The sequence below is a fragment of the Vigna umbellata genome, chromosome 9 (genome assembly GCF_029865625.1).
Source record: "Vigna umbellata cultivar VRB3 chromosome 9, Vumbellata_1.0, whole genome shotgun sequence".
NCBI lineage: Eukaryota > Viridiplantae > Streptophyta > Magnoliopsida > Fabales > Fabaceae > Vigna > Vigna umbellata.
In genome coordinates, this window is record NC_142173.1 from 33,417,511 (window position 1) to 33,436,200 (window position 18,690).

General features: G+C 31.1%; 1 protein-coding gene and 3 pseudogenes across 1 annotated transcript; all 4 read left to right on the forward strand.

The window, feature by feature from the left end:
• The first annotated feature begins 1,443 nt into the window (after nucleotides 1–1,443).
• On the forward strand, nucleotides 1,444–3,224 carry LOC148193298 (sugar transport protein 10 pseudogene; annotated as a pseudogene).
• Nucleotides 3,225–6,193: 2,969 nt separating this feature from the next.
• On the forward strand, nucleotides 6,194–7,973 carry LOC124829361 (sugar transport protein 10-like). Its single transcript, XM_088099398.1, has 4 exons — nucleotides 6,194–6,652; nucleotides 6,773–7,396; nucleotides 7,519–7,669; nucleotides 7,702–7,973. Exons 1-4 carry the CDS (start codon nucleotides 6,194–6,196, stop codon nucleotides 7,971–7,973), a joined length of 1,506 nt encoding a protein of 501 aa, XP_087955524.1.
• Nucleotides 7,974–10,942: 2,969 nt separating this feature from the next.
• On the forward strand, nucleotides 10,943–12,723 carry LOC148193299 (sugar transport protein 10 pseudogene; annotated as a pseudogene).
• A 2,969-nt stretch (nucleotides 12,724–15,692) lies between these two features.
• LOC148193300 (sugar transport protein 10 pseudogene) lies at nucleotides 15,693–17,473 on the forward strand (annotated as a pseudogene).
• The last annotated feature ends 1,217 nt before the right edge of the window (nucleotides 17,474–18,690 follow it).

Genomic DNA, 18,690 nt, shown 5'->3' on the forward strand with positions numbered 1-18,690 from the left:
GAATAGTTAACGGAATTTAATTTAATAGAACTTGAAAAATTAAACTAAACATAGAAGAGTATGACTTGTTCACATGGATTGGAAAACCCAAAATAGGTTTATGTATTGAATGCTTCAGAGTTTGTATGTACCAATTTAGGGTATCATCGACATAGAGTTTCACAATAAATCTTTCAAGAGTTTTTATTTTTATTTAAGTGTCTCAGTGTTACATTATATCATCAAATAAGTTAAATTGATGATCATATTAAGGTCAACGAAATCTTTGGATGCGTTCATGATTTAGGTCATCCAAGCGATAACCTCTTACATTAAGACAGTCATAGTCATGAGATGTTATGGCCGATAACTTTTATTGTGAGATCCTGTTGTTGATACTATTTTATTGTAGGATTTTTAAGACAATAACAAAGTCTACAATTAATGACACCTTTTGTTACATGGTTTTTATTGTTGTCTCAAATGCCGAAACCAAGTTATCAATACTAACTAACAAAAATAAAATAAAACAGAATCATTAAAAGAAAAAAGGAATTAGTGGAGAAATAAAACGAAGATAATACTAACTAAAACTAAGGATCCTTCATGAAAAATAAATTATTTAAGTCAAATATGTACAAATTTGTTTTGTGGAACTTGTTTCTTTTTAGTCTCCAAAACATGTTAATGAAATTTCCTTTCATTCTTTTTTCTTAAGTTTTGGTTACTTATGAACTTTCTTATTTAATTTTTTTTCTTTTTGTTCAAACTATAAGCTTGGTGCACCGATTTATTTTTTTAGAATATATTGTTGTAATAGATTCACAAATTTATTTTTCTCTTCTTTTTATGTGACTTGAGGTTTAGAATCGAGTATTAGAAAGTCAATTATTTCTTTTGTGCAAGAGACAAACAACAAGAGTACTCAACTGTCTCTTAAATAAGTTGTGCATACATTTTCTTTCATCAATTATTCAAAATTTCAGTAAAAGCAGTTTAGTTTATGAAATTAAAGTTTTGTTATTTTTTTTAATAAATTCTTATAAACGCAATATTAACTCGTATGAACAAATAAGTTGAGTATTAATCGATGTTCTTTAATTATAAACAAATTATTATCACCCATAACGACGAAATTAACCTTGGTTTATAAAACCACGACTCTTTAAATTTTCACTAACTAGTTCTTATCTTAAGTCCTTAAAATAACTTATGAGTTCTAACGTGAAACAAATAACAATACACACCAGTTTGGCTATTAACAACATGATAGATAATTAGAAGCATAAAAATATATTATATTGTTGGCGAAGTTATTTTAATTTTATAACTCATCCTTATCCGTTAGATGTTATTATTAGCATATTTTAGATTATAAAACAAGTTCCTAAAATCTGATATGCAGAAAAAGAAAGAAAGTTTAAGAGAAAGAAAGAGATCCAATTAAAATATAACATTTTAAAGATGGCAGGTGGAGCTTCTGCTACTCTAGAAAATGGAAGACAATATGAAAGTAAGATCACGTTATTCGTGTTGGTCACATGTTTTGTAGCAGCCATGGGCGGTCTACTGTTTGGTTATGATCTTGGAATCACGGGAGGAGTGACTTCCATGGAACCATTCTTATTAAAATTCTTTCCGAGTGTTTATAAAAAAATGAAAGATGAGTCTCTCCATGAAAGTCAATACTGCAAATTTGACAACGAACTCCTTACTTTGTTCACCTCTTCTTTATATCTTGCTGCATTGGTAGCTTCTTTCTTTGCTTCCACCACCACAAGAATGATGGGACGCAAGACCTCTATGTTTGCAGGTGGTTTATTCTTCCTTGTTGGTGCGTTGTTGAACGGTTTTGCAGTCAATATTGAAATGCTCATCATAGGTCGATTATTACTTGGTTTTGGTGTTGGATATTGTAATCAGGTAAGGCTTTGCATCATTGTCAATGCTTTCCAATTTGGTTATATGACTATGGGGAAACCTTCATTATTAAATTGTTTTTAACATTTCCTTTTTCTTTTTTGTTATTATTATTTCCAATAGTCTGTACCTGTCTACTTGTCTGAAATGGCTCCAACATCGATAAGAGGTGCACTTAACATTGGATTTCAAATGATGATCACAATTGGCATATTGGTTGCAAACCTTATTAATTACGGCACTGGAAAACTAGAATATGGTTGGAGAATTTCTTTAGGTGCTGGTGCAGTTCCTGCAATCATGCTATGTGTAGGATCTCTTTTCTTAGGTGACACCCCTAACTCCTTAATCGAAAGAGGTAAAAAAGAAGAAGCTAAGAAAATGTTGCAAAAGATTCGTGGCGTGGATAATGTTGACGAGGAGTTCCAAGACCTCGTTAATGCGGCTAAAGCAGCCAAAGATGTTGAACATCCATGGAAGAACATTACAAAACCAAAATACAGACCTCAACTCACTTTTTGCTCTCTGATTCCCTTTTTCCAACAATTCACTGGCATCAATGTCATCATGTTTTATGCTCCTGTCCTCTTTAAAACTTTAGGCTTTGGAAACGATACTTCCCTTATGTCTTCAGTTATCACTGGAGGCGTTAATGTGGTTGCAACTTTTGTTTCCATTTTCTCTGTGGACAAGTTTGGAAGAAGGATATTGTTCCTCGAAGGTGGGATTCAAATGCTTATTTGTCAGGTAAAAACCTTAACCTAATTGATAAATAATGTTTGTTATTTTAATATTTAAAAATAACAGTTTTATCACTAAATTCATTCGTTACCGTGAACAACTAATTTTGAAATTCATAATATGTGTAGCTTGCTGTCGGAATCATGATTGCTCTAAAGTTTGGAGTGAGTGGTGAAGGCTATTTTACCAATGGAGAAGCAGGTCTTCTCTTATTCTTTATATGTGCGTACGTTGCAGCATATGCATGGTCTTGGGGTCCACTAGGTTGGTTGGTTCCTAGTGAAATATGCTCTCTTGAGGTTCGATCTGCAGGTCAGGGCACCAATGTTGCTGTAAACATGTTATTTACCTTTGTCATTGCCCAAGTTTTCCTAACCATGCTTTGTCACTTGAAGTTTGGTCTTTTCTTCTTCTTTGCTGGATTTGTGCTTATCATGACCATTTTTGTTGCCTTGCTCCTGCCTGAGACAAGGAATATTCGAATTGAAGAAATGAATCAAGTTTGGAAATCACATTGGTTTTGGGGGAAATTTATTCCGGATGATGTAGCCACTGGTGGTCATCCTCGTATGACTACAGTTTGAGATTAGATTGGTCAAGTACTTCATTTACTCGTACCAACAAAATTTCTATCATTTTCTCAAACAGCTCATTGTAATTACATAATTCCTACGATTTGTAATAGATATACTCATCCAACATCAAATTTTTTTTATACTACATAATATTTGTAATAATAGTTTAGAATATTGTTTGGATTTTGCTAGGTTTTGTCTTAAGCCTGATTTTAATGATAAAATATTTAAATTATTAACAACTCAAAGGATTCAATGCATGTCCATGACAAGTTATTATTGGACAAAGAAACACGATGTGAGTGTTCTAAGATATGTTTTGGCTAGAAAAAATCGCATTCTCGGTTTCTATGACAAAGGTAAAAGAACGGGGGAATAAAAGAAGTGAGTTTACCCAATGGACGAGTTAATGGATGGATAATGGCTTTAAACTTCACAAAAAATTAGATATTATTTTACGATCACTTATGTTGTTTAAATATCAATTACCACTTAGTGTTTAAATTTAGTGAGAACTGAAATTGGTGTGAAATTATAATTCCGATATTTGAGTTGAGCAAATAACTAATTTACAAATTAAAATTTTATCATGAAATCCAATTCCATTTTGATATCTCAAAACGAGGACAGTTATGTGCTAAAACTATGTTAGGTTTGACAAATAAAAGAAGAAAGAGTGCATTAAGAGATGGAACAAATGAAAATATTGGATGTTTTTTTTCTTTTAAGGGCGTTTCTCTTTCTACAGGGACTTTTTCTATTTGGATGTGAGTGTTCTAAGATACTTTTTACCAAGAAAATAATCACATTCACATTTTCTATGATAAGGGTAAAAAAATGAAAGAATAAAAGAAGTAAGTTTAATCAATGAACGAGCTAATGCATGGATAACGTCTTTAAACCTTACAAGAAGCATATATATTATTTAAATGTTAACTTATAGTGTTTAAATATCAATTACCACTTATGTAAATAGTGTTTAATTTTAGTTTGAATTGAAACCGGTGTGAAATTAGAATTTTGATATTTGAGCAAATAACTAGGTTACAAATTAACATTTTATCTTGAAATCGAATTCCGTTTTGATATCTCAAAATTAGGGTAGTTATGCCGTAAAGTTGTGTTAGGTTTGACAAATAAAACAATAAACAGTAAATTAATTGTGGTGGTTGGTGGCCGCCACCATCAAATTAAGAGATTGAACACATGAAAATATTGAAGTTTTTATTTTGGTTTTGGTTGAAGAATAGTTATGTTTCCTAACTCAAGTAAAAGAAGAAGAATTTCTTAATTTTATTTTACAAAATTAGATTTCCAAAGAATGAGAACGCATTTATATTTGAACTTACGGGAGGTAAATGAAAGGAAAAGTTCTTTTAAATACTTAAAATATCAATGAAAATATTGACATGCTCATCTAAACGAATATTACTTATTGTTACCAACTTTATGATGGAGGTAGAATAGTTAACGGAATTTAATTTAATAGAACTTGAAAAATTATAACTAAACATAGAAGAGTATGACTTGTTCACATGGATTGGAAACCCAAAATAGGTTTTATGTATTGAATGCTTCAGAGTTTGTATGTACCAATTTAGGGTATCATCGACATAGAGTTTCACAATAAATCTTTCAAGAGTTTTTTTATTTTTATTTAAGTTTGTCTCATGTGTTTACATTATATCATCAAATAAGTTAAATTGATGATCATATTAAGGTCAACGAAATCTTTGGATTCGTTCATGATTTAGGTCATCCAAGCGATAACCTCTTACATTAAGACAGTCATAGTCATGAGATGTTATGGCCGATAACTTTTTATTGTGAGATCCTGTTGTTGATACTATTTTATTGTAGGATTTTTAAGACAATAACAAAGTCTACAATTAATGACACCTTTTGTTACATTGGTTTTTATTGTTGTCATCAAATGCCGAAACCAAGTTATCAATACTAACTAACAAAAATAAAATAAAACAGAATCATTAAAAGAAAAAAGGAATTAGTTGGAGAAATAAAACGAAGATAATACTAACTAAAACTAAGGATCCTTTCATGAAAAATAAATTATTTAAGTCAAATATGTACAAATTTGTTTTGTTGGAACTTGTTTTCTTTTCTAGTCCTCCAAACATGTTAATGAAATTTCTCCTTTTTGAAGCATAATACTAAATAAAATTAATAATTTAAAAAATAGGTATTTTCCTTTCAGTTCTTTTTTCTTAAGTTTTGGTTACTTATGAACTTTCTTATTTAATTTTTTTCTTTTTGGTTCAAACTATAAGCTTGGTGCACCGATTTATTTTTTTTAGAATATATTGTTGTAATAGATTCACAAATTTATTTTTCTCTTCTTTTTTATGTGACTTGAGGTTTAGAATCGAGTATTAGAAAGTCAATTATTTCTTTTGTGCAAGAGACAAACAACAAGAGTACTCAACTGTCTCTTAAATAAGTTGTGCATACATTTTCTTTCATCAATTATTCAAAATTTCAGTAAAAGCAGTTTAGTTTATGAAATTAAAGTTTTGTTATTTTTTTTAATAAATTCTTATAAACGCAATATTAACTCGTATGAACAAATAAGTTGAGTATTAATCGATGTTCTTTAATTATAAACAAATTATTATCACCCATAACGACGAAATTAACCTTGGTTTATAAAACCACGACTCTTTAAATTTTCACTAACTAGTTCTTATCTTAAGTCCTTAAAATAACTTATGAGTTCTAACGTGAAACAAATAACAATACACACCAGTTTGGCTATTAACAACATGATAGATAATTAGAAGCATAAAAATATATTATATTGTTGGCGAAGTTATTTTAATTTTATAACTCATCCTTATCCGTTAGATGTTATTATTAGCATATTTTAGATTATAAAACAAGTTCCTAAAATCTGATATGCAGAAAAAGAAAGAAAGTTTAAGAGAAAGAAAGAGATCCAATTAAAATATAACATTTTAAAGATGGCAGGTGGAGCTTCTGCTACTCTAGAAAATGGAAGACAATATGAAAGTAAGATCACGTTATTCGTGTTGGTCACATGTTTTGTAGCAGCCATGGGCGGTCTACTGTTTGGTTATGATCTTGGAATCACGGGAGGAGTGACTTCCATGGAACCATTCTTATTAAAATTCTTTCCGAGTGTTTATAAAAAAATGAAAGATGAGTCTCTCCATGAAAGTCAATACTGCAAATTTGACAACGAACTCCTTACTTTGTTCACCTCTTCTTTATATCTTGCTGCATTGGTAGCTTCTTTCTTTGCTTCCACCACCACAAGAATGATGGGACGCAAGACCTCTATGTTTGCAGGTGGTTTATTCTTCCTTGTTGGTGCGTTGTTGAACGGTTTTGCAGTCAATATTGAAATGCTCATCATAGGTCGATTATTACTTGGTTTTGGTGTTGGATATTGTAATCAGGTAAGGCTTTGCATCATTGTCAATGCTTTCCAATTTGGTTATATGACTATGGGGAAACCTTCATTATTAAATTGTTTTTAACATTTCCTTTTTCTTTTTTGTTATTATTATTTCCAATAGTCTGTACCTGTCTACTTGTCTGAAATGGCTCCAACATCGATAAGAGGTGCACTTAACATTGGATTTCAAATGATGATCACAATTGGCATATTGGTTGCAAACCTTATTAATTACGGCACTGGAAAACTAGAATATGGTTGGAGAATTTCTTTAGGTGCTGGTGCAGTTCCTGCAATCATGCTATGTGTAGGATCTCTTTTCTTAGGTGACACCCCTAACTCCTTAATCGAAAGAGGTAAAAAAGAAGAAGCTAAGAAAATGTTGCAAAAGATTCGTGGCGTGGATAATGTTGACGAGGAGTTCCAAGACCTCGTTAATGCGGCTAAAGCAGCCAAAGATGTTGAACATCCATGGAAGAACATTACAAAACCAAAATACAGACCTCAACTCACTTTTTGCTCTCTGATTCCCTTTTTCCAACAATTCACTGGCATCAATGTCATCATGTTTTATGCTCCTGTCCTCTTTAAAACTTTAGGCTTTGGAAACGATACTTCCCTTATGTCTTCAGTTATCACTGGAGGCGTTAATGTGGTTGCAACTTTTGTTTCCATTTTCTCTGTGGACAAGTTTGGAAGAAGGATATTGTTCCTCGAAGGTGGGATTCAAATGCTTATTTGTCAGGTAAAAACCTTAACCTAATTGATAAATAATGTTTGTTATTTTAATATTTAAAAATAACAGTTTTATCACTAAATTCATTCGTTACCGTGAACAACTAATTTTGAAATTCATAATATGTGTAGCTTGCTGTCGGAATCATGATTGCTCTAAAGTTTGGAGTGAGTGGTGAAGGCTATTTTACCAATGGAGAAGCAGGTCTTCTCTTATTCTTTATATGTGCGTACGTTGCAGCATATGCATGGTCTTGGGGTCCACTAGGTTGGTTGGTTCCTAGTGAAATATGCTCTCTTGAGGTCGATCTGCAGGTCAGGGCACCAATGTTGCTGTAAACATGTTATTTACCTTTGTCATTGCCCAAGTTTTCCTAACCATGCTTTGTCACTTGAAGTTTGGTCTTTTCTTCTTCTTTGCTGGATTTGTGCTTATCATGACCATTTTTGTTGCCTTGCTCCTGCCTGAGACAAGGAATATTCGAATTGAAGAAATGAATCAAGTTTGGAAATCACATTGGTTTTGGGGGAAATTTATTCCGGATGATGTAGCCACTGGTGGTCATCCTCGTATGACTACAGTTTGAGATTAGATTGGTCAAGTACTTCATTTACTCGTACCAACAAAATTTCTATCATTTTCTCAAACAGCTCATTGTAATTACATAATTCCTACGATTTGTAATAGATATACTCATCCAACATCAAATTTTTTTTATACTACATAATATTTGTAATAATAGTTTAGAATATTGTTTGGATTTTGCTAGGTTTTGTCTTAAGCCTGATTTTAATGATAAAATATTTAAATTATTAACAACTCAAAGGATTCAATGCATGTCCATGACAAGTTATTATTGGACAAAGAAACACGATGTGAGTGTTCTAAGATATGTTTTGGCTAGAAAAAATCGCATTCTCGGTTTCTATGACAAAGGTAAAAGAACGGGGGAATAAAAGAAGTGAGTTTACCCAATGGACGAGTTAATGGATGGATAATGGCTTTAAACTTCACAAAAAATTAGATATTATTTTACGATCACTTATGTTGTTTAAATATCAATTACCACTTAGTGTTTAAATTTAGTGAGAACTGAAATTGGTGTGAAATTATAATTCCGATATTTGAGTTGAGCAAATAACTAATTTACAAATTAAAATTTTATCATGAAATCCAATTCCATTTTGATATCTCAAAACGAGGACAGTTATGTGCTAAAACTATGTTAGGTTTGACAAATAAAAGAAGAAAGAGTGCATTAAGAGATGGAACAAATGAAAATATTGGATGTTTTTTTTCTTTTAAGGGCGTTTCTCTTTCTACAGGGACTTTTTCTATTTGGATGTGAGTGTTCTAAGATACTTTTTACCAAGAAAATAATCACATTCACATTTTCTATGATAAGGGTAAAAAAATGAAAGAATAAAAGAAGTAAGTTTAATCAATGAACGAGCTAATGCATGGATAACGTCTTTAAACCTTACAAGAAGCATATATATTATTTAAATGTTAACTTATAGTGTTTAAATATCAATTACCACTTATGTAAATAGTGTTTAATTTTAGTTTGAATTGAAACCGGTGTGAAATTAGAATTTTGATATTTGAGCAAATAACTAGGTTACAAATTAACATTTTATCTTGAAATCGAATTCCGTTTTGATATCTCAAAATTAGGGTAGTTATGCCGTAAAGTTGTGTTAGGTTTGACAAATAAAACAATAAACAGTAAATTAATTGTGGTGGTTGGTGGCCGCCACCATCAAATTAAGAGATTGAACACATGAAAATATTGAAGTTTTTATTTTGGTTTTGGTTGAAGAATAGTTATGTTTCCTAACTCAAGTAAAAGAAGAAGAATTTCTTAATTTTATTTTACAAAATTAGATTTCCAAAGAATGAGAACGCATTTATATTTGAACTTACGGGAGGTAAATGAAAGGAAAAGTTCTTTTAAATACTTAAAATATCAATGAAAATATTGACATGCTCATCTAAACGAATATTACTTATTGTTACCAACTTTATGATGGAGGTAGAATAGTTAACGGAATTTAATTTAATAGAACTTGAAAAATTATAACTAAACATAGAAGAGTATGACTTGTTCACATGGATTGGAAACCCAAAATAGGTTTTATGTATTGAATGCTTCAGAGTTTGTATGTACCAATTTAGGGTATCATCGACATAGAGTTTCACAATAAATCTTTCAAGAGTTTTTTTATTTTTATTTAAGTTTGTCTCATGTGTTTACATTATATCATCAAATAAGTTAAATTGATGATCATATTAAGGTCAACGAAATCTTTGGATTCGTTCATGATTTAGGTCATCCAAGCGATAACCTCTTACATTAAGACAGTCATAGTCATGAGATGTTATGGCCGATAACTTTTTATTGTGAGATCCTGTTGTTGATACTATTTTATTGTAGGATTTTTAAGACAATAACAAAGTCTACAATTAATGACACCTTTTGTTACATTGGTTTTTATTGTTGTCATCAAATGCCGAAACCAAGTTATCAATACTAACTAACAAAAATAAAATAAAACAGAATCATTAAAAGAAAAAAGGAATTAGTTGGAGAAATAAAACGAAGATAATACTAACTAAAACTAAGGATCCTTTCATGAAAAATAAATTATTTAAGTCAAATATGTACAAATTTGTTTTGTTGGAACTTGTTTTCTTTTCTAGTCCTCCAAACATGTTAATGAAATTTCTCCTTTTTGAAGCATAATACTAAATAAAATTAATAATTTAAAAAATAGGTATTTTCCTTTCAGTTCTTTTTTCTTAAGTTTTGGTTACTTATGAACTTTCTTATTTAATTTTTTTCTTTTTGGTTCAAACTATAAGCTTGGTGCACCGATTTATTTTTTTTAGAATATATTGTTGTAATAGATTCACAAATTTATTTTTCTCTTCTTTTTTATGTGACTTGAGGTTTAGAATCGAGTATTAGAAAGTCAATTATTTCTTTTGTGCAAGAGACAAACAACAAGAGTACTCAACTGTCTCTTAAATAAGTTGTGCATACATTTTCTTTCATCAATTATTCAAAATTTCAGTAAAAGCAGTTTAGTTTATGAAATTAAAGTTTTGTTATTTTTTTTAATAAATTCTTATAAACGCAATATTAACTCGTATGAACAAATAAGTTGAGTATTAATCGATGTTCTTTAATTATAAACAAATTATTATCACCCATAACGACGAAATTAACCTTGGTTTATAAAACCACGACTCTTTAAATTTTCACTAACTAGTTCTTATCTTAAGTCCTTAAAATAACTTATGAGTTCTAACGTGAAACAAATAACAATACACACCAGTTTGGCTATTAACAACATGATAGATAATTAGAAGCATAAAAATATATTATATTGTTGGCGAAGTTATTTTAATTTTATAACTCATCCTTATCCGTTAGATGTTATTATTAGCATATTTTAGATTATAAAACAAGTTCCTAAAATCTGATATGCAGAAAAAGAAAGAAAGTTTAAGAGAAAGAAAGAGATCCAATTAAAATATAACATTTTAAAGATGGCAGGTGGAGCTTCTGCTACTCTAGAAAATGGAAGACAATATGAAAGTAAGATCACGTTATTCGTGTTGGTCACATGTTTTGTAGCAGCCATGGGCGGTCTACTGTTTGGTTATGATCTTGGAATCACGGGAGGAGTGACTTCCATGGAACCATTCTTATTAAAATTCTTTCCGAGTGTTTATAAAAAAATGAAAGATGAGTCTCTCCATGAAAGTCAATACTGCAAATTTGACAACGAACTCCTTACTTTGTTCACCTCTTCTTTATATCTTGCTGCATTGGTAGCTTCTTTCTTTGCTTCCACCACCACAAGAATGATGGGACGCAAGACCTCTATGTTTGCAGGTGGTTTATTCTTCCTTGTTGGTGCGTTGTTGAACGGTTTTGCAGTCAATATTGAAATGCTCATCATAGGTCGATTATTACTTGGTTTTGGTGTTGGATATTGTAATCAGGTAAGGCTTTGCATCATTGTCAATGCTTTCCAATTTGGTTATATGACTATGGGGAAACCTTCATTATTAAATTGTTTTTAACATTTCCTTTTTCTTTTTTGTTATTATTATTTCCAATAGTCTGTACCTGTCTACTTGTCTGAAATGGCTCCAACATCGATAAGAGGTGCACTTAACATTGGATTTCAAATGATGATCACAATTGGCATATTGGTTGCAAACCTTATTAATTACGGCACTGGAAAACTAGAATATGGTTGGAGAATTTCTTTAGGTGCTGGTGCAGTTCCTGCAATCATGCTATGTGTAGGATCTCTTTTCTTAGGTGACACCCCTAACTCCTTAATCGAAAGAGGTAAAAAAGAAGAAGCTAAGAAAATGTTGCAAAAGATTCGTGGCGTGGATAATGTTGACGAGGAGTTCCAAGACCTCGTTAATGCGGCTAAAGCAGCCAAAGATGTTGAACATCCATGGAAGAACATTACAAAACCAAAATACAGACCTCAACTCACTTTTTGCTCTCTGATTCCCTTTTTCCAACAATTCACTGGCATCAATGTCATCATGTTTTATGCTCCTGTCCTCTTTAAAACTTTAGGCTTTGGAAACGATACTTCCCTTATGTCTTCAGTTATCACTGGAGGCGTTAATGTGGTTGCAACTTTTGTTTCCATTTTCTCTGTGGACAAGTTTGGAAGAAGGATATTGTTCCTCGAAGGTGGGATTCAAATGCTTATTTGTCAGGTAAAAACCTTAACCTAATTGATAAATAATGTTTGTTATTTTAATATTTAAAAATAACAGTTTTATCACTAAATTCATTCGTTACCGTGAACAACTAATTTTGAAATTCATAATATGTGTAGCTTGCTGTCGGAATCATGATTGCTCTAAAGTTTGGAGTGAGTGGTGAAGGCTATTTTACCAATGGAGAAGCAGGTCTTCTCTTATTCTTTATATGTGCGTACGTTGCAGCATATGCATGGTCTTGGGGTCCACTAGGTTGGTTGGTTCCTAGTGAAATATGCTCTCTTGAGGTTCGATCTGCAGGTCAGGGCACCAATGTTGCTGTAAACATGTTATTTACCTTTGTCATTGCCCAAGTTTTCCTAACCATGCTTTGTCACTTGAAGTTTGGTCTTTTCTTCTTCTTTGCTGGATTTGTGCTTATCATGACCATTTTTGTTGCCTTGCTCCTGCCTGAGACAAGGAATATTCGAATTGAAGAAATGAATCAAGTTTGGAAATCACATTGGTTTTGGGGGAAATTTATTCCGGATGATGTAGCCACTGGTGGTCATCCTCGTATGACTACAGTTTGAGATTAGATTGGTCAAGTACTTCATTTACTCGTACCAACAAAATTTCTATCATTTTCTCAAACAGCTCATTGTAATTACATAATTCCTACGATTTGTAATAGATATACTCATCCAACATCAAATTTTTTTTATACTACATAATATTTGTAATAATAGTTTAGAATATTGTTTGGATTTTGCTAGGTTTTGTCTTAAGCCTGATTTTAATGATAAAATATTTAAATTATTAACAACTCAAAGGATTCAATGCATGTCCATGACAAGTTATTATTGGACAAAGAAACACGATGTGAGTGTTCTAAGATATGTTTTGGCTAGAAAAAATCGCATTCTCGGTTTCTATGACAAAGGTAAAAGAACGGGGGAATAAAAGAAGTGAGTTTACCCAATGGACGAGTTAATGGATGGATAATGGCTTTAAACTTCACAAAAAATTAGATATTATTTTACGATCACTTATGTTGTTTAAATATCAATTACCACTTAGTGTTTAAATTTAGTGAGAACTGAAATTGGTGTGAAATTATAATTCCGATATTTGAGTTGAGCAAATAACTAATTTACAAATTAAAATTTTATCATGAAATCCAATTCCATTTTGATATCTCAAAACGAGGACAGTTATGTGCTAAAACTATGTTAGGTTTGACAAATAAAAGAAGAAAGAGTGCATTAAGAGATGGAACAAATGAAAATATTGGATGTTTTTTTTCTTTTAAGGGCGTTTCTCTTTCTACAGGGACTTTTTCTATTTGGATGTGAGTGTTCTAAGATACTTTTTACCAAGAAAATAATCACATTCACATTTTCTATGATAAGGGTAAAAAAATGAAAGAATAAAAGAAGTAAGTTTAATCAATGAACGAGCTAATGCATGGATAACGTCTTTAAACCTTACAAGAAGCATATATATTATTTAAATGTTAACTTATAGTGTTTAAATATCAATTACCACTTATGTAAATAGTGTTTAATTTTAGTTTGAATTGAAACCGGTGTGAAATTAGAATTTTGATATTTGAGCAAATAACTAGGTTACAAATTAACATTTTATCTTGAAATCGAATTCCGTTTTGATATCTCAAAATTAGGGTAGTTATGCCGTAAAGTTGTGTTAGGTTTGACAAATAAAACAATAAACAGTAAATTAATTGTGGTGGTTGGTGGCCGCCACCATCAAATTAAGAGATTGAACACATGAAAATATTGAAGTTTTTATTTTGGTTTTGGTTGAAGAATAGTTATGTTTCCTAACTCAAGTAAAAGAAGAAGAATTTCTTAATTTTATTTTACAAAATTAGATTTCCAAAGAATGAGAACGCATTTATATTTGAACTTACGGGAGGTAAATGAAAGGAAAAGTTCTTTTAAATACTTAAAATATCAATGAAAATATTGACATGCTCATCTAAACGAATATTACTTATTGTTACCAACTTTATGATGGAGGTAGAATAGTTAACGGAATTTAATTTAATAGAACTTGAAAAATTATAACTAAACATAGAAGAGTATGACTTGTTCACATGGATTGGAAACCCAAAATAGGTTTTATGTATTGAATGCTTCAGAGTTTGTATGTACCAATTTAGGGTATCATCGACATAGAGTTTCACAATAAATCTTTCAAGAGTTTTTTTATTTTTATTTAAGTTTGTCTCATGTGTTTACATTATATCATCAAATAAGTTAAATTGATGATCATATTAAGGTCAACGAAATCTTTGGATTCGTTCATGATTTAGGTCATCCAAGCGATAACCTCTTACATTAAGACAGTCATAGTCATGAGATGTTATGGCCGATAACTTTTTATTGTGAGATCCTGTTGTTGATACTATTTTATTGTAGGATTTTTAAGACAATAACAAAGTCTACAATTAATGACACCTTTTGTTACATTGGTTTTTATTGTTGTCATCAAATGCCGAAACCAAGTTATCAATACTAACTAACAAAAATAAAATAAAACAGAATCATTAAAAGAAAAAAGGAATTAGTTGGAGAAATAAAACGAAGATAATACTAACTAAAACTAAGGATCCTTTCATGAAAAATAAATTATTTAAGTCAAATATGTACAAATTTGTTTTGTTGGAACTTGTTTTCTTTTCTAGTCCTCCAAACATGTTAATGAAATTTCTCCTTTTTGAAGCATAATACTAAATAAAATTAATAATTTAAAAAATAGGTATTTTCCTTTCAGTTCTTTTTTCTTAAGTTTTGGTTACTTATGAACTTTCTTATTTAATTTTTTTCTTTTTGGTTCAAACTATAAGCTTGGTGCACCGATTTATTTTTTTTAGAATATATTGTTGTAATAGATTCACAAATTTATTTTTCTCTTCTTTTTTATGTGACTTGAGGTTTAGAATCGAGTATTAGAAAGTCAATTATTTCTTTTGTGCAAGAGACAAACAACAAGAGTACTCAACTGTCTCTTAAATAAGTTGTGCATACATTTTCTTTCATCAATTATTCAAAATTTCAGTAAAAGCAGTTTAGTTTATGAAATTAAAGTTTTGTTATTTTTTTTAATAAATTCTTATAAACGCAATATTAACTCGTATGAACAAATAAGTTGAGTATTAATCGATGTTCTTTAATTATAAACAAATTATTATCACCCATAACGACGAAATTAACCTTGGTTTATAAAACCACGACTCTTTAAATTTTCACTAACTAGTTCTTATCTTAAGTCCTTAAAATAACTTATGAGTTCTAACGTGAAACAAATAACAATACACACCAGTTTGGCTATTAACAACATGATAGATAATTAGAAGCATAAAAATATATTATATTGTTGGCGAAGTTATTTTAATTTTATAACTCATCCTTATCCGTTAGATGTTATTATTAGCATATTTTAGATTATAAAACAAGTTCCTAAAATCTGATATGCAGAAAAAGAAAGAAAGTTTAAGAGAAAGAAAGAGATCCAATTAAAATATAACATTTTAAAGATGGCAGGTGGAGCTTCTGCTACTCTAGAAAATGGAAGACAATATGAAAGTAAGATCACGTTATTCGTGTTGGTCACATGTTTTGTAGCAGCCATGGGCGGTCTACTGTTTGGTTATGATCTTGGAATCACGGGAGGAGTGACTTCCATGGAACCATTCTTATTAAAATTCTTTCCGAGTGTTTATAAAAAAATGAAAGATGAGTCTCTCCATGAAAGTCAATACTGCAAATTTGACAACGAACTCCTTACTTTGTTCACCTCTTCTTTATATCTTGCTGCATTGGTAGCTTCTTTCTTTGCTTCCACCACCACAAGAATGATGGGACGCAAGACCTCTATGTTTGCAGGTGGTTTATTCTTCCTTGTTGGTGCGTTGTTGAACGGTTTTGCAGTCAATATTGAAATGCTCATCATAGGTCGATTATTACTTGGTTTTGGTGTTGGATATTGTAATCAGGTAAGGCTTTGCATCATTGTCAATGCTTTCCAATTTGGTTATATGACTATGGGGAAACCTTCATTATTAAATTGTTTTTAACATTTCCTTTTTCTTTTTTGTTATTATTATTTCCAATAGTCTGTACCTGTCTACTTGTCTGAAATGGCTCCAACATCGATAAGAGGTGCACTTAACATTGGATTTCAAATGATGATCACAATTGGCATATTGGTTGCAAACCTTATTAATTACGGCACTGGAAAACTAGAATATGGTTGGAGAATTTCTTTAGGTGCTGGTGCAGTTCCTGCAATCATGCTATGTGTAGGATCTCTTTTCTTAGGTGACACCCCTAACTCCTTAATCGAAAGAGGTAAAAAAGAAGAAGCTAAGAAAATGTTGCAAAAGATTCGTGGCGTGGATAATGTTGACGAGGAGTTCCAAGACCTCGTTAATGCGGCTAAAGCAGCCAAAGATGTTGAACATCCATGGAAGAACATTACAAAACCAAAATACAGACCTCAACTCACTTTTTGCTCTCTGATTCCCTTTTTCCAACAATTCACTGGCATCAATGTCATCATGTTTTATGCTCCTGTCCTCTTTAAAACTTTAGGCTTTGGAAACGATACTTCCCTTATGTCTTCAGTTATCACTGGAGGCGTTAATGTGGTTGCAACTTTTGTTTCCATTTTCTCTGTGGACAAGTTTGGAAGAAGGATATTGTTCCTCGAAGGTGGGATTCAAATGCTTATTTGTCAGGTAAAAACCTTAACCTAATTGATAAATAATGTTTGTTATTTTAATATTTAAAAATAACAGTTTTATCACTAAATTCATTCGTTACCGTGAACAACTAATTTTGAAATTCATAATATGTGTAGCTTGCTGTCGGAATCATGATTGCTCTAAAGTTTGGAGTGAGTGGTGAAGGCTATTTTACCAATGGAGAAGCAGGTCTTCTCTTATTCTTTATATGTGCGTACGTTGCAGCATATGCATGGTCTTGGGGTCCACTAGGTTGGTTGGTTCCTAGTGAAATATGCTCTCTTGAGGTTCGATCTGCAGGTCAGGGCACCAATGTTGCTGTAAACATGTTATTTACCTTTGTCATTGCCCAAGTTTTCCTAACCATGCTTTGTCACTTGAAGTTTGGTCTTTTCTTCTTCTTTGCTGGATTTGTGCTTATCATGACCATTTTTGTTGCCTTGCTCCTGCCTGAGACAAGGAATATTCGAATTGAAGAAATGAATCAAGTTTGGAAATCACATTGGTTTTGGGGGAAATTTATTCCGGATGATGTAGCCACTGGTGGTCATCCTCGTATGACTACAGTTTGAGATTAGATTGGTCAAGTACTTCATTTACTCGTACCAACAAAATTTCTATCATTTTCTCAAACAGCTCATTGTAATTACATAATTCCTACGATTTGTAATAGATATACTCATCCAACATCAAATTTTTTTTATACTACATAATATTTGTAATAATAGTTTAGAATATTGTTTGGATTTTGCTAGGTTTTGTCTTAAGCCTGATTTTAATGATAAAATATTTAAATTATTAACAACTCAAAGGATTCAATGCATGTCCATGACAAGTTATTATTGGACAAAGAAACACGATGTGAGTGTTCTAAGATATGTTTTGGCTAGAAAAAATCGCATTCTCGGTTTCTATGACAAAGGTAAAAGAACGGGGGAATAAAAGAAGTGAGTTTACCCAATGGACGAGTTAATGGATGGATAATGGCTTTAAACTTCACAAAAAATTAGATATTATTTTACGATCACTTATGTTGTTTAAATATCAATTACCACTTAGTGTTTAAATTTAGTGAGAACTGAAATTGGTGTGAAATTATAATTCCGATATTTGAGTTGAGCAAATAACTAATTTACAAATTAAAATTTTATCATGAAATCCAATTCCATTTTGATATCTCAAAACGAGGACAGTTATGTGCTAAAACTATGTTAGGTTTGACAAATAAAAGAAGAAAGAGTGCATTAAGAGATGGAACAAATGAAAATATTGGATGTTTTTTTTCTTTTAAGGGCGTTTCTCTTTCTACAGGGACTTTTTCTATTTGGATGTGAGTGTTCTAAGATACTTTTTACCAAGAAAATAATCACATTCACATTTTCTATGATAAGGGTAAAAAAATGAAAGAATAAAAGAAGTAAGTTTAATCAATGAACGAGCTAATGCATGGATAACGTCTTTAAACCTTACAAGAAGCATATATATTATTTAAATGTTAACTTATAGTGTTTAAATATCAATTACCACTTATGTAAATAGTGTTTAATTTTAGTTTGAATTGAAACCGGTGTGAAATTAGAATTTTGATATTTGAGCAAATAACTAGGTTACAAATTAACATTTTATCTTGAAATCGAATTCCGTTTTGATATCTCAAAATTAGGGTAGTTATGCCGTAAAGTTGTGTTAGGTTTGACAAATAAAACAATAAACAGTAAATTAATTGTGGTGGTTGGTGGCCGCCACCATCAAATTAAGAGATTGAACACATGAAAATATTGAAGTTTTT

Bases quoted from the DNA above. Each gene is read 5' to 3' on its own strand.
- LOC124829361 (XM_088099398.1), top strand. From the start codon at position 6,194: ATGGCAGGTGGAGCTTCTGCTACTCTAGAAAATGGAAGACAATATGAA. The intron at 6,653-6,772 runs GTAAGGCTTTGC...TATTTCCAATAG, and splicing joins GTGTTGGATATTGTAATCAG to TCTGTACCTGTCTACTTGTC. The intron at 7,397-7,518 runs GTAAAAACCTTA...TAATATGTGTAG, and splicing joins TTCAAATGCTTATTTGTCAG to CTTGCTGTCGGAATCATGAT.